At 40.4% G+C, this 15,738-nt stretch overlaps 1 protein-coding gene across 2 annotated transcripts in view; it reads right to left on the bottom strand.

Annotated features, from left to right (window-relative positions):
* The window catches only part of TUSC3 (tumor suppressor candidate 3), a 128,049-nt gene that overhangs the window by 56,225 nt on the left and 56,086 nt on the right, over positions 1-15,738 (bottom strand). For both annotated transcript variants that reach the window (XR_014551989.1, XM_083630678.1), the window contains exons 4-6: positions 13,160-13,300; positions 11,544-11,684; positions 5,314-5,403 (exon numbers count right to left, since the gene is read on the bottom strand). Coding sequence is in view for 1 of the 2 variants with exons in the window: in XM_083630678.1 (XP_083486804.1) it covers positions 5,314-5,403; positions 11,544-11,684; positions 13,160-13,300 (372 nt within the window). In the remaining variant the exon portion in view is untranslated. The remainder of the gene's footprint in view (positions 1-5,313; positions 5,404-11,543; positions 11,685-13,159; positions 13,301-15,738) is intronic.

Raw genomic sequence — 15,738 nt, forward strand, 5'->3', positions numbered from 1 at the left:
ATTCTTTCCCTGTAAACAGGATATAACAATATAACCATGATTTTCCCATTCTCATGCTCACAGCTAGCATGCTTTGAACCTTCTCAGTCAAGGGATCCATACAACAAGAACTTAGTGATAGTTGGGAGGGGGTGGTGGTAGTGCAGCTTAGGGAGCAGATATATATCAGTGGTAGAGATGAAAACAATGTCAAGCTTGATAAATTGGATATTTCGCTTACAAACTAGCAATTTTTATGGAATGCAAGTGTTGCAACTGCTAGCTTTTCTGGCAAAATAAAGCCCAAAATGTTCCATATATTGTAGCATTGTTTTAACAAGCTGAAAGTCAAGGTGCAAGCTAATTTAGCAAGGCTCACTTGTAATGCATGAATTTATAATGGAACAAGTGCATAACAGACTATCTTGGCAAGAGAAGTCTCATTAACTATAATGGTGCAACTAATTTAACCATTTTCACCTTATACTAGCTTCCCACTTTATCAGATGAATGAGAACAGCATTACTGTATTTTACAGAATCCAATACCAGAAGCGACATTTCTAGTAGGAGCATAAACAAGCACCAAATAAATAATAGATGGATAAACATGCTTCTTTTTCTTTGATACAAGAATTTACAAAGACGTGGTCTCTACTTTTCTTTTCCTAGAGCAATTCTCAAGCAACAATATCTTTGAAATACAGGCCACTCCAGAATATAAGGGAAAGCTAACTCTGTGTCAGATCTGCCCTGCCACCACCCCTGATATTCTGCACACACAGCACAAAAGACTTCAAGAACTTTGACTTTAAACAGAGACACAAAATTATATTTCATAAATGTTAAATAATTTCAGCTAGGGAAATAGAAAGGGCAGAAATAAAAAGATCTACTGTGCATTTTGAAGTTTTCCAAATGAATGGACAGTTTTATGTACTTTTAATTATTTATTTATTTTGTAAATGGAAAAGTCACCGTAATTTATTTTGTCCCTTTAGAACAGGCATACTCAGACTTTGTTCCAGCGAGATGTTATTTCATTAAACTTTATGACCTTCAACCACACATCATTATGGCTTTCTTATTGCCCTTGACAGAGAATGGAAGAAGTTTTCCCTCCAACATTCAAAGCATTCTACTAACAGAGCTGGATTGTCAACCATTTGTCATAGTTGATAATGTCCAGAATGTCCTCATTAGTTAACTGGATATTTAATGCAAGTGAAGAATTGTTTCCTTGCACTTTATCTAGCCTATTTTTTTTTATTTATCTGGAGCTACACACTTTCTCTGAATGGGCTGTATCCAACTAAGTTAGAGTAGACCTACTGAAATTAATGAACTTAAGGCACACATGTCCATTAATTTCAATGGGTTTACTATGAGTAGGCCTAACATTGGATACATAATTTTATGCAACCGTGCCTTTATTTCTGGGGATGCTGTGAATCCTACAGAAATATAATAAACTTAGGCAGTAATTAAAACTGAAACACGTTGTCGCACATATGCCAGCTTTCCCCACATTCAGAGCATTGCAAATATTTGAATTTTGGCACTTATTGTTCTTCCATTGTTAACAAATTGAATTTGAAATGTTATTACCCCTGTAAAGGCTCAACATTGCCGTATTTGGATGACTCTCCGTGGTTTCATAAACAATGATTAACGAAGTCACGGGCAAGCGCTGAGGCTCCTCCTTCGCTCTCCCATTCTTGCTTTGTGCACCAACGTTCATGAAAATATTCTGGCTTGCATCAATCAGTAGAATGTTCTGGTGAATCAGCAGGCACGCAGGACTTAAGTTCTTTTTTTCTGCACGTACTTGATAAATTCTGGACATTTTAAAATGGAATGTTTTCTAATTCCAGACTTTTCTGGAGTGCCCTGGTAAATTTAACCCAGTTTGCACAGAAGAGGCAGAAGCACCCCCAAGGCAGAATTGTGATCGCTCCTTACCGCCACGGCCTTCATCTCCATTGCCCTCCAGAACACATACACACAAAGAACGGAGGGGATAGTTTCTAAGCCCAAACGCCAAAATGATGGCATACTTACTGTTTTATGCTCTAGCTGAATTACTAAGCATTTCAAACTCAGTGATGCTGAACTGCAATTTCTGTGCTACAAATGTTGGCGCTTGTAAGGAGAATACAGGAGGGCAATAGCGTGTGCTAGACTTTATGGTGCTTGAAAATAAAATCTGTTATTTAAAATTATTCTGAGAAGTTTGCTTTTTTTTCAGTTAGAGCAACCTGAGAAAATCACGTTGTTTACAGTATCAAAAAAGCCCCACCTTAACCCCAGCGGAAGGTTAAGAAATCCTTTAAAATGTCAAAAAATAAAATAAAGAAATGGCTTTAGAATTGCTACGAGTTTCACTTCACCCCTACCTAGCTCGCAGGGCCATTTGCCGCTTCTGCTGCAACAGATGAGCATGGCTGCCTCTCTGGGAGATGCTATGAGAGGGATAGCTCTTATACACTGGGCTGCTTCTGGACAATGATGACAATTAGCATATGAACATGAACTGTGCCAGCCACCCTTCAATGTCTCCCAGAAGGAACAGCTCCTAAGCAAAAGACTATCACTATTAGAGGACTGACAACACATCATAAGATGTCGAGAAAAAGGCAGAAAGTAATGAAAATAGGTCTCCTTATATTCCTCCTCTGGGACAGAGAATCCAAACCGAATCTATAAAAACTTACACTTTATTAAACACACACACACAAACCCTAATTTAATTGTTAGCATCAGTTGTCTGCTCTCTGCCATTTCTCACCTTTCTGTCACTCCATATAAAAGGCATCATAAATTAAATACTGAAATGGAGTAATGAAAAATTCTGAGCTGTTCTAAACACAGTGCTTTAGTGACACAGTTATTTATTACTTCCTTAGTCAAAGTTCTGCATAACAAAGCTGCCAGACCAAATGTGTCATTTTATGCCATCCATCAGCAACTATCCTCCCGTCACCAAGTAGATCAGTCATCAAATTCAGTCCGTCACTTTTTTTTCTTACTCTAATTAAGATATGAGGTATCAAAGAAAATTAAGAATGGATTTCCTCTTGCAAGACTAAGCAAATTATTCTTCATTAAACAGTAATGAGAATGCATGAAAATGGTGGGAAGTTCAGCTCGCAGGAAGGGGGAGGGACAGATCCCATTTTTGTAAACTACCAACTCAATGACTTGTGGATTCCCCCCCCCCCTAAAAAATATAATACTTTTATTCTGCTTTCTTCAAAGAACAATTCAAGAATGCAGCCCATCTTAGACCTTCTGTGTTTGGTGGGAAACAAGGTGAAATGGAGGTCTTTATGTCAAAGCCCTGACATTTGTTTTCTTGTGACAGTTTCTCTTACTATCTTTCATATCAGTCTTACTTCTTTTCTTCCGCTTCTGTATCCCAGCAGGAAGTTCAAAGAGGATTACACTCTAAAAACCATGTATATACACCCATCACAAAAAACAAACTCCCAAGAGCCATCTGAGATTCAAATCACCCTTTGAAGTCAAAAGCATGATTATCATTATGCAGTCGGAACGCACCTCCTGGGACTTGATTCATTACAAATGATGAAGAATTTACAACAGCTGAACCAAGGGATCATCCACTAAGTTATGCAAATCTATTTACAATGTTTCCCGGTATCTTTTAAACCCTCCATCCTAGCCACACTTCACTTCACTTTAACCAGACCCTACTCCTTCTTCATCACAGCTTCCTGCTCAGTTTGATTCAGGAGATACTTTTAGAGAGGTTCCAAAATGCAGGACAAGGCAAAGGAAGGGGCCTGCAAACCAATTACTTTTGTATGTCTTCCTTTAAATTACTATGTTTGATGAAACAAAGCTAGCTCTCACCACTGAGGGAGACAGTTATAACAAAAATGTATATTCAGCTTTCTGTGTTTTCCAGTTATCGCACACTGTTTGATGAAACAGGTGATGTTCTGAAAAGGGGCTGAACATTTCTAAAAGAAGTAAGAGTATCACAGACTATGTGAAGCATAAACAACAAGCTACTTCTATCTTCCACAACCACGTATGCTAATGTTTACAACATGCTTAAGGTCTTGATATTGGAATGCAAAGTCTCAAAGAACTTGAGACCAGGCTACCTCCGAGAAGGCCTTACCTTATCTATACTTTCCAGATCACCAAGCCTTGGGAGAGTCACTCTTAGAAGGGCCATACACTCCTGATGTTAGTCTCATGTCCACTAAAACCAAGGCTTTTAGTGTGGCAGCACCTGCCATCTGGAATGCGCTTCCAAAACACACCAGCCAGGCAGCTACAGCATTGTTAAACAGGCAGCTGCTTAAAACTCTTCTCAGGCTTTCCCTGAGAAGGTGATGCAGCTATGTTTACTATTAGATGCTGATGGATTGTTGAATGTTGCTATGTTTAATGTAAGTTGTTTATTTTAAAGTTATTGTGACTCTTATATTGGATCAGATTGTTACTATTAATGTTTGATGTTTTATTATGTTTTTATGTCTTGGAAGCCGCCCAGAGTAGCTTGGGCAACCAAGCCAGATGGGTGGGGTATAAATGAATTATGATAATGATGATGATGATGATGAAGGAAGCTGATCACCTGAATTGTAATATATTTTGTACTTTTAAATGAATGCATTTTTTGGTTATTTTATACTGTTTGCTGCCATTTTTTTTCTTAATAGCCCTTTTTGCAAATAAATAAATTGCAAACAAATAATCCATGCAAGTAACATTTGCTACACCTAGGCTGCATTTCTAAATATATTTATCAGGTCAAAAGCCTCTCCAGACACTCTATGCATAAATAAGTATAGAACTGAACTGCTGGAAAAACTTCATGACATGAGCCGATTAGAATGAAGCTGGTAGTCCAATTTTCTACCCAAAATCTTGACATTGTAGAAGGTGCTCACCCTTAGATAAAGCCTCCTGTCATCTCTTTGTATAACATGCGTGCAGATATATACTGAAAAAGTTTAAAATCTCACTAAAGATTTATAGGGAGAGTGGAAAGCCATAATTAGTATGCAGTCTGTCCATCTGCTGGTATGGCTAGAAGACAATTGGTAGAAGCAATTTTACATGAACTTTGGTTACAGACGAAGCCTTTGCTTATGTTCACTGCACATTCCTAAAAAACAGTTTCATTAAGTTCATGTGTTATCAAAAGCATGTGCTAGACACAAGTCTTTTGAAAAAACTGCCCCCGAAGGTAAATAATCGTCACTTATTTTCATACCCTATTCCCCTGCAACTTGAATTTATAGCCCCCTGTGATGACATCATTCTTTTTATACATTGGTAGAATAGGAGAACTTACCACTTGCCCATTCTGAGGATTTTTATGAGCATAAGGGGGCCCACGAATGTGGTTCCACATTTGGCCAGAAGTCATAGCGAAAACGACACACTGCAAAAAGAAAAAGAAAAAGATGCTATTAATAGAACAAACAAAAGAAAGGAAGGGGGGAGCTCTTAAGTTTGCATGCCCAGGAAATATATCCCAATAATCAAGCAGCATATATTTTCAAGACAGATTACAGTGGTACCTCGGGTTAAGTACTTAATTCGTTCCGGAGGTCCATTCTTAACCTGAAACTGTTTTTAACCTGAAGCACCACTTTAGCTAATGGGGCCTCCTGCTGCTGCTGTGCTGCCGGAGCACCATTTCTGTTCTCATCCTGAAGCAAAGTTCTTAACCCGAGGTACTATTTCTGGGTTAGCAGAGTCTGTAAACTGAAGCGTATGTAACCTGAAGCATATGTAACCTGAGGTAACACGGTACTAAAGTTAGGATATTACTTAAGGTAGGTAAAGGCAGGAAGCAAAGAGAAAATATAAAGCGGTATAGGAATAAAATGAATAATAATAATAAAATGGGCCTTCAAAGATTAGTTCCTCAGGGGGGGAAATGAGGTAATGCTTTAAGTTTATAGAATTGCTTGCTTGTGGGACGAAGAATTCAGCCTATCTCTAATGAATTCACATGTGGGGAGAGGGGGAGGAAACCAAACTCCAGTATTTGAGGAGGGGTGCTGTCAGCTAGAGTAGTTGTGTCATCCTTAGATGATCCAATTGGAGAGCCAGATCTGAAAGTAACTAACACTTCACAGGCCAATTTGATAGGTGGGCGTGGCCATCCACCTGTCAATCACCTCCCATCATATAGTGTCAAGTGATTAAGGTTTGGCTGCAAAACCAGGCAGGGGGACAGAAAAGGATGCAAAGTTCAAAAAAAATGCAGCATTTGGACTGCAAAGGAACAAGCAGTGGCACATTGGTTCCCATTCTTCCTTTTCAGCCACAGCTGAATTAGGCGCTTTGGTCAGTGTTGGAAATTTAAACTTGCAGGTGGCTTCCCAGACTCAGGGGCTGCTGACAGTGAGTCTGCAGCTGTAGGTTTAGAAGGAAACTATACAATGATCATCCTGCCAACCTAGCAGTTCAAAAGCACGTCAAAGTGCAAGTAGATAAATAGATACCGCTCCAGCGGGAAGGTAAATGGCATTTCCGTGCACTGCTCTGGTTCACCAGAAGCGGCTTAGTCCTGCTGGCCACATGACCCGGAAGCTGTACGGCGGCTCCCTCGGCCAATAAAGCAAGATGAGCGCCGCAACCCCAGAGTCGGTCACGACTGGACCTAATGGTCAGGGGTCCCTTTACCTTTACTATACAATGACCAACGCTTTGCAGGGCAACTGCCTCAAACCTACAGCTAGTCCCAAATTTTTCTGTTTCTCTCCATATCACAGCTTTACTACTGCAATCTTGATGGAAGCAGTTTAACCTGAAAATTAATGAACATACAAGGATGAAAGAAGGGGAGGGGAGTCCCTGCTTCACAGACGTCCATGCTCTCAGATTTCGGGGGGGGGGGACCCCAGCTCTCACTGGGGAACTTCCTTTTATCTTCCTTATAATTATCTATGTGGGGGCAAGCGCACCAGCTGCTCAAGCGATAGGTACGAAAATGGAGTGGACTTGGCTTCTCAACTATCTTAATGCCCAGTTAATGATTGTGTTGTTCTCCCTAAGGCTTAGCAAGCCTAAAATACAAAAAATATGCTAATCCCAGGTCCAGCAGGGAGCCACATGAAGCTTAGAGCCTTTTGAGGCTGCCGGCAGCTTCCGAGCTGCGCTGACTATTGATTGACATGAATCAAGTTAGGAATGGTTTTGACAACCGCACACCTACTGTCTGCCTGCCTGAACTAGTTCACAGACTGGACCGGGCCTTCTTTTCGCCACCTGAATCATCTATTAATAAGGAACAAGCTGGCACATGATTAAGGCGGGAGCTAATGGACAACATTAATGGGTCATTTGCATTACGTACAATCTGGAGGGAAAGCAAGCTCACACCTTTAGACGAGTCCTTGAGATCCATGCATGGACGATTAGGGGAGCAGGGTATGTGGAAAGTAAGAGAAATCCGGGCATACAGAGGGAGCTGCTCTTTATCTCATTTTCCCCAGGGTTCTCTTTGCTTACCCACTACTGCTCAATTTATTGTTATCTCTTTCATATTACCTCTAAAGTATTCAACTCCACCTCCCCATTCATGTCATTATTTAAGCTGTCTCAGATGACAGTATGGGATCTACAGGCTCACAACTCCATATTATAAAGACATAATAAAAGGATATGGTAAAAGGATAGCATCTTGTACTTCGCTCCACAAATTAATAATCCGCCTCCTTCCTGTTTTGGAATATATAATCACTCTCCATTTTAGCAGAGTTTTAGTTGCTACACCAAGATAGAATTGAACATTGGATTTTCTTTGTTGCTCCTTTTTTTATTAAACTCTTGAATTTTCTGAACCCCCTAGGACTGAGGCTCAATGAAGTACTGCTGTCCAATTGGTTATTTTCTACTAACATCTCTGTATATGCTTAAAATCATTACATGGCTTTTCGTTCCAAGCATAATAATTCTACCCCATGATTCCTCCAAGGAATCAAAAACTATGTATAACATTACCCAATTTATTCTAACAGGATATAGGTACAATACATAAGATGACAGGAACACCTCTTCCTGCACATTTATGTACCAGGCAAGGGACAAAAGGGTCAGGTTAACACATCTGTAGACATCTTCAAAGCTTTGCAGCGGAGAGCAATCTTACTCAACCCAGCACCGTGTTCTACATCTAAAAAGAGATGCTGCCTTATCCATTCAAAAAATCCAGGGGGAAAAGGTCCTCCCAGAAACCTCTGTAAGGAAATTCCCAGAAAGTAGTAAAACAGCAAAAGAAGGCGAGAGGAAGCAAGTGATAACCAGATAAATTGTACTTGGGAGTAAACCTACTGAAATAATCTCCATTAATCTCAGTTTGGTCTATGCTGAGTATGACTAATGCTGATATCACCAAGAAAGAGTACACTGGCAGTACAAGAAGATCCTCATCACATTAGGAGTCTTGTAGCTCAATGGCAGAGCACATACAAAGTGTCAGTCAATCCCCAGAAAGTCCTGGTAGGGCTGGGAAGGGTCCCTGCCTGAAACCCTGCTAAGACAGTCATCACTTGGTTCAGAAGTAATGAGCTAGATTGACCCAATGGCACTAGATGGACTCTGTTCCTAAAAGACCATGAAACCAGTATTGTGTTCCCAAGGGGGTTGTGGAATTGTTTTCCTAACTCCACTCTCTACCAAACCACATGGCAAACTGGTTTTGAGATTTATTTATTTTTCAGGTGATTCCAAAGCAGTTTGGAAAATGTTCAGCTGGACTTCTGTGCCAAGGACAAAAAGTAACAAATCCCGCTGGGCTACTGCCATATCCCTGCATGGAGATTCATAGTTATTTACATCCTGCAAGTCAGACAAGTTTGCAGCCAAATATATAGGTCAAACTATATATTATGGTGGCATGACCTGAATATCAGAATGTGAGTCATGTAGATTAATGGCACAGATGAGTAGACAGGGAACCTTTCCCTCACCTTCTCTTCCCTCACACCCCAGAAAATCTGTTTTTATCAGCAATTTTTTTTCTCCTTCTGGGCACCAGAAAACAAACTGGGAGGAAGCAGTTTTTCTCAGGAGCAAGTGGAGAAATTTCAGCATTCCTTCCTGAGGAAAGTGCAATTTTATTTCCCCTCCCCACTTTAAAAGAATTCAGCAACAATTTCAGGTGACACAGGTACTGCCCACTGTCTGGCCTAACTCCCACGTCAGATTCATAATTATTTTATTTTACCTTTATGGACTAGGGATAAAGGGATAAAACAAAGGAAGCATCTCACAAGTATTTTCGGCAGGACACAAGGCATGTTAGCAGTCTGTAACCTGAAAAACGGTGTGGGTGGCGTTTGATGGAGAAGGCAGAGAAATGAATGAAGCAGGTGGCATTTAAGAATGTAAGGGGAAAAAGAAATCAGAAATGTTTCTAAAGCGAAAATATCTACCTTAATATTCTTATGGCTAAATGCAGCTGTTCCTTCCAAAGAGAGATATGATTTTGCATGAATAAAAGATCTTTAAAAGCTACCAACAAATCATCACCACCACCTCTTATCTTTGAAGATACCACCATGGAAGAGTTCAAGATTGGAAATCTGCTTCAATAGACAATTTCTCTAACAATTTAACTGCATTTTCTCTCATATATATATGGGGTGGGGAAGATGAGGAGAAAGATAACTAAGCAGCTCCTTTCCATCTTCCCAGCTCTGCAGGGAATTCAAAAGGAGTACCTGTGGGTAGGAAAGCTACAAACTTAGCAGGACTTCAGGAGCTATTGTGCAGTGTGATTTTAGCTACATCTTATAGAGGAAAGAGTCCTGTGGCATCTTAAGTATTAACAAATAAGTTCTGGCTTTTGCAAGCAAGAGCCAAACTCATGAGCTGTAGAAGGTGGACAAAAAAATGTTGAATTTATTTCTAATTTATTTCTAAGATTTTATAACGCATGTGTTAACGACTATCAAGGACCAAAGCCTACCATTACTATTACCAGTGGGGACAGCTTAGCATACTGGTTCATGACAAAATAAATAAATAATTAAAAAACTGTCCAGTAGCGCCTTAGGTAAAGGGACCCCTGACCATTAGGTCCAGTTGTGGCCGACTCTGAGATTGCAGCGCTCATCTCACTTTATTGGCCAAGGCAGCCAGCGAACAGCTTCCGGGTCATGTGGCCAGCATGACTAAGCCGCTTCTGGCGAACCAGAGCAGTGCACGGAAACGCCGTTTACCTTCCCGCCGGAGCGGTACCTATTTATCTACTTGCACTTTGACGTGCTTTCGAACTGCTAGATTGGCAGGAGCAGGGACCGAGCACCGGGAGTTCACCCCGTCGCGGGGATTTAAACCGCCGACCTTCTGATCGGCAAGTCCTAGGCTCTGTGGTTTAACCCACAGCGCTACCCGCATCCCTTTAGTAGCACCTTAGAGACCAACTAAATTTGTTTTGGGTATAAGCTTTCATGTGCATGCACAATTCTTCAGATACCAACTTCAGATACTGCATGCACACAAAAGGTTATACCCAGAACAATCTTATCTGGTCTCTAAGGTGCTACTGGACAATTTTTTAATTTATTTCGACTGTGTCAGACCAACACGGCTACCTGCCTGAATCTGGTTCATGACAGTTCAGCAACTGAACCATGCACTGTTAGCAGCATTGTTACTTACATGTAAAGGAAGTAACAATAAAAGGAAGAGCTCAATGTGGAGGTGGGAGTATAAGTAATACTCTCGGACTTGGGAGTCCTCCCAGATCCATTATTCTGTCAGATTCATAAACTTCAATGGCGGGTGGTGGTGGTGACAGCTTTGTTTTAAAACAGAATTGCCTTGTTCTCATGGGTGCAGATATATTTTTAAACAACAACAGAGCAGCAGCACAAGTAAAAGACTGAAACCAACTATGCAACACAGATTCATTATAACGGATGCTGAACAATAAATGAAGGTATTTCAACAGTGGATTCAAGTACTGAGATTTCAGATGAGGGAGCTGTACTCCCACCCACTACAGCTAAGCTCTTACCTAGCAAAGATGTCATGGAAGAGAAGTTTAGTACAAGAAACTAACATTAGCTGCAGCCATGTGGCTCATATTTTCCCATGCCAACTTTCAAGGAGCCCAGCTCTATCTTACATTTCAGCCACTAAAACTAATGTTATATATTCGATAAAACAGTGATTATCAGTATCTTTAATTGCATAAGCATACCCACCCTACCCCCCAGTTCTGAGCAACTGTTAACTTGTGAGTTGTAACCTTCATGCCTTTGAACTTGGGGGGGGGATGTCAATTTAACCAACTTCTGCCAACACTGGAACCAATTACAATTAGCCAGGGTATCGGCAACCTCTTAATTGCATGCTAGCACTGTTTACTGCCCTTGAGGTTTGGCCCAGCTGTTCCTGTTATGATTTCACAATCAATGCTGTCTCTCGCTAACCTATTTATTAATGCAGTGCTCTCTCATTAACAGTGCGAATGGGACTTGAAATCTTGTTATATAAACAATTAAATTAATTGAGCTTCAAAAAGGTTTTTTAAAAAATAATAATGAAAAGTTGGCTTACCAGTGCTGCCATTGCCCAACCAGTCTTGTTGTAGATGAACTCCAAGTTGTTTCGCCGCAAGTAGAGTAAGCCACCAACCAGCGACACCAGGAGAGCCAATGCAATGGTACCTGAATAGTTTGGGGGCCTGAACACTCTGATCTGTAAAACAAGAAAAAGCATGTCATGTGTTTTCTGCTTTCTGATGTACAGTGGTACCTCGGGTTACATACGCTTCAGGTTACAGACTCCGCTAACCCAGAAATATTGCTTCAGTTAAGAACTTTGCTTCAGGATGAGAACAGAAATTGTGCTCCGGCGGCGCGGCAGCAGCAGGAGGCCCCATTAGCTAAAGTGGTGCTTCAGGTTAAGAACAGTTTCAGGTTAAGTACGGACCTCCGGAACGAATTAAGTACTTAACCTGAGGTACCACTGTATAAGTAGACATACACCTAGGCATGCAGAATTTACATACTAAACAGAGCCAGCCATTCACAATTAAACTTGTATGCATCTAGTCAAGTAAAATGCCACAAGTGCAATTAAAACTGCTTTTTCCCCATTTTTCGGTGTGTGGGTGATACCATGCTTGCTGGAGGCAGGGCTTTTTTCAGGAGGAACACAGTTCCAGCACCTCTCAGGTGGGCACCATTGCCATTATAAGAAAACAAGGGGGGTGTTCATAGTGAGTTCCAGCACCACTTTTTCTAGAAAAATAGCACTGGGCTGGATCCAATGGGAACTGTATTCCAAATCACTCAGAGGACACCAGATTGGCTACCCCTTCTCTAAGCCTTCAATGGCAACTACAAAACCACATTCAGATGGCAGCAAGTTTATTCTAGTCACAGCAACAGGACAGAGCCTGGCAAAGGGGCCTGATGGTCTAAACTCAGGAGATAACGTAAAAGAATTTCCACTGGGAGGTTCTCCTGCACTAGACCTGATGAAATGAAAGGGAACTTGTAGTCGTCAATTCATTTTAGCAATGTTTGCACAAGAAAATGTGCTGGTGAGCTGTGCCCCATTTGAGCAGTGAACCTAAAAACATCCCCCCGTTTCTTGAAAAGTCCCCTTTGCATCAACCCTAAGAAGCGGTCAAGATTTTAATTCTTCATTAATTCTAAAGAGACTTCTAGTTTTTCCTTTAGATAAATACTCTTCCTACAATGTTCTTGCCCACTATGCCTGCATGCAGTTAAATAAAGTTGTTCAGTATATTTACCAATTGCACATCTACAGCATTATTTTTTAAAAAAACAACAACTACTCAGTGTTAGACTTGGGAGTTATTACTAGCAATAAGAAATATTTCAAGTACGTGCTCACATTAATCAATTAATTGGTAGAATATCATTCCTCATGTTCTGCTAGGAGACAGCCAGATTAATATTTTAGCTACCAAAGCAAGATTGAAATACATCGTTAATTTTTTTCCCTCTGGAGTTACCAAAGAGTGATAGAGTAGCACAGCTGGCACTTTTATTATTTTAATACATTTTGTAGAGGACTCTTATGGGGGGGGGGATATCATTTGAAGGTAGTGGGGAAGAGGGAACCCCAATTCCTAAGGTCTGTTTGTCACAGAACATGAAGATAAGTGTGGATGAGTCTCTTAACTTTGTCAAGTGACTTACATGAACATCAGTTCTGTCAGCTATCCACTTAGCTAACTGCTCTGCTGCGAATCCAATTCTCTGCAGGTCAAATGTGTCAGCTCTCCTGGGCTTCCCTTTCGGAGGGAAATGCATGAACGTTGGAGCAGAGTTCATATTGAGCTATGAGAGACAACAAAGATGCCACCAAATATTAAAAAAGCATATCTGTCCTGTGTCAGCCTTTTGGGAAACTGTTAAAAGTATGGAAGTATATTGTATATAATGCTTAACAATGTGCCATTAAATCAAACCACTGGGCTTCTATCAAGTCCCCATCTACTGTATGGGAACAATAAGGTCAGTACACTACAGGTCAGCTGCACACATGTAATTTCTGTATTTAAAGTCATTTACAGATCACCTCCTATTGTAAAAACAAGGCAATTTGCAAAGCAGAAATTATACAATACAATATTCAACAGATGTACAAAAGTTCAGTACAGCGAGTACTAAGGATCAGGGTATAGGAATCCCCATGTGAACAGTTAAGCTTTTAAACAGTCAGTTGAGTACCTCTCATTGCTTCTCCTGGGGGGTGGGGGTGGAACTCAAAAGATGAAATATAAAAGCTAAGTATCATCATCAGCCTAGATCTTATGATAAGCTAACCTGTAGACGTTTACAAAAGGAAATGCTTCCTGGCCCCTCAATTTCTCTGCAGCCACTGTATCTCTTAAAAATATCTTGTGTTCAGAGGTACTCCCAGAATGAAACATGGGGAAGGGCACTAAGAGAAGCAGGGAATTGCATCAAATCAGGTTTGGATCCTAAGCTAAGGAAATTCTCATAAGAAAAGTTCCTGTTGCTTCATCTTTCTCCAAATAGCCCTTGTGCCTCATCCCACATTCTTCAAGAGAGCTTCCAAGCCTCCTTGGTCATCATAGGTAACTGCAGACGGAAGGATGGAACAGGAAACTTTCCTTCCAATTTCCTTAAAGCTATGTCAGGATCCAAGCCGTTACTTTCCACTAACGAAAGGCAATATTGTATTTATTTATACTCCCTCTGTCTCAGAACTCAGGGATGTGGACATATAAGGCTACCCTGAAATCTGAGTGAAGAAACCTGTGAAAGCAACGAGGATGGAACAAGATTGCCTCTAATGACATACACAAGCCCAGCCATTTTCATTACCAGGGCTGTATGCTCACTACACAACTAAATTATGTTACATAAATACATTATTTAAATGTTGCAAATTCAAATTATGTACAATAATCAAGCTGGATGTTAAATAATTGGGTTTATTCCAAGTACAACATATTCTCTTGCTCCGCGGAATATTTGTTGACAACCCAATATGTTGTGAAACTGCAAAATATGAGGCACTAGGAAATGTGGTTGGTTGTGGGTTTTTTTTTTGTCAAATGTAATATTTCAGAAGACAGCACATAGCTTTGCTGAAGTAGACTGCAACTCGCTTTGTGAACTAGCAAAAGTGAGGTCTTTTAAAAGAAGTAATCAATCTGAATGATATGTATTTTATGTGAACTCAATTACTCAGGTCCATGGGGTGCGTGAGAGAGGATGGAAGAGGAGAAAGAGAGCAATCAGCAATAAGGTAAAAAGGTATCAGCAATAGGGAAGGACAAAAGCTACATATTGTGTTAGGGTGGCCATCGAAAACAGTCTCTCTGTGCCACACTCTTCTTCCCCTTTTCCCCATAACATATATATTCAATTACATCTGATGTGATGCCATCACAGTATGCATTTTCTGTCCAACAGCAGCCGATGCTGAAGAATGGGAGAACATAGGTAATGGCATCAAATCTCTGACAACTGATATACATTATGGAGAGAAGGGGGAGAAAATGACCTGGCAAGTTGGTTACAGATGGCCATGACCTACATTTTAGTATAAAACTATTAGTGTCAAAGTTTCAGGATAACTGGAAGCAGTAGCAATCTTGTTTTATAAAAATAAACTGATCTCTTAAAAAACTTTTAAACTTGTTTTCTTGTATAGCCTGGGGAGAAGTGGTAGGCTTCTGTGTGTGTATGTGTGTGTGTGCATGTGCTTGTGTGTGTATGTATATATATATATATATATATATATATATATATATATATATATATATAGCACAGTAAAGTAAGAAAGCAGTTTATTTCACTTGCTTTTCAGAACACTAGCTACTTTTGTCTGTTGCACTAAAAAAAAAATCCCCACCCAACCTCTGTATATTTATTTGACAGTAGCCCCATAAAACCCAATGAGGGTTACTTTTGGGCACAGTTATCTAGGTTGGGAATTCAAATCTGAGGTAGGCATAGCAAAAATTGGTCTTTCTTCCAGATTAGTTAAATGAAAACACTTTTGGCTTTGCCCACGGCCCCCAAAAGATTAGCCCTGAGTGGAACCGGTCCTCAACAGGGGTGGGAAGGCTTGTTCATCCCTGATCTAAGCCATAGTTTCACGATCATCTGGACTACAAAAAATGAACAATGTGTACATCTTTGTGGGCAGCAGAAGCAAACTGCTGCGGATCTCTCAGAACAGCAACATTCTTCCTTTTTAGTGGCAGTTAAAGGAGTATGGTGGAATTTTCTCATCAATA

The sequence above is a fragment of the Podarcis filfolensis genome (assembly GCF_964270895.1).
Source record: "Podarcis filfolensis genome assembly, chromosome: 9".
Lineage (NCBI taxonomy): Eukaryota > Metazoa > Chordata > Lepidosauria > Squamata > Lacertidae > Podarcis > Podarcis filfolensis.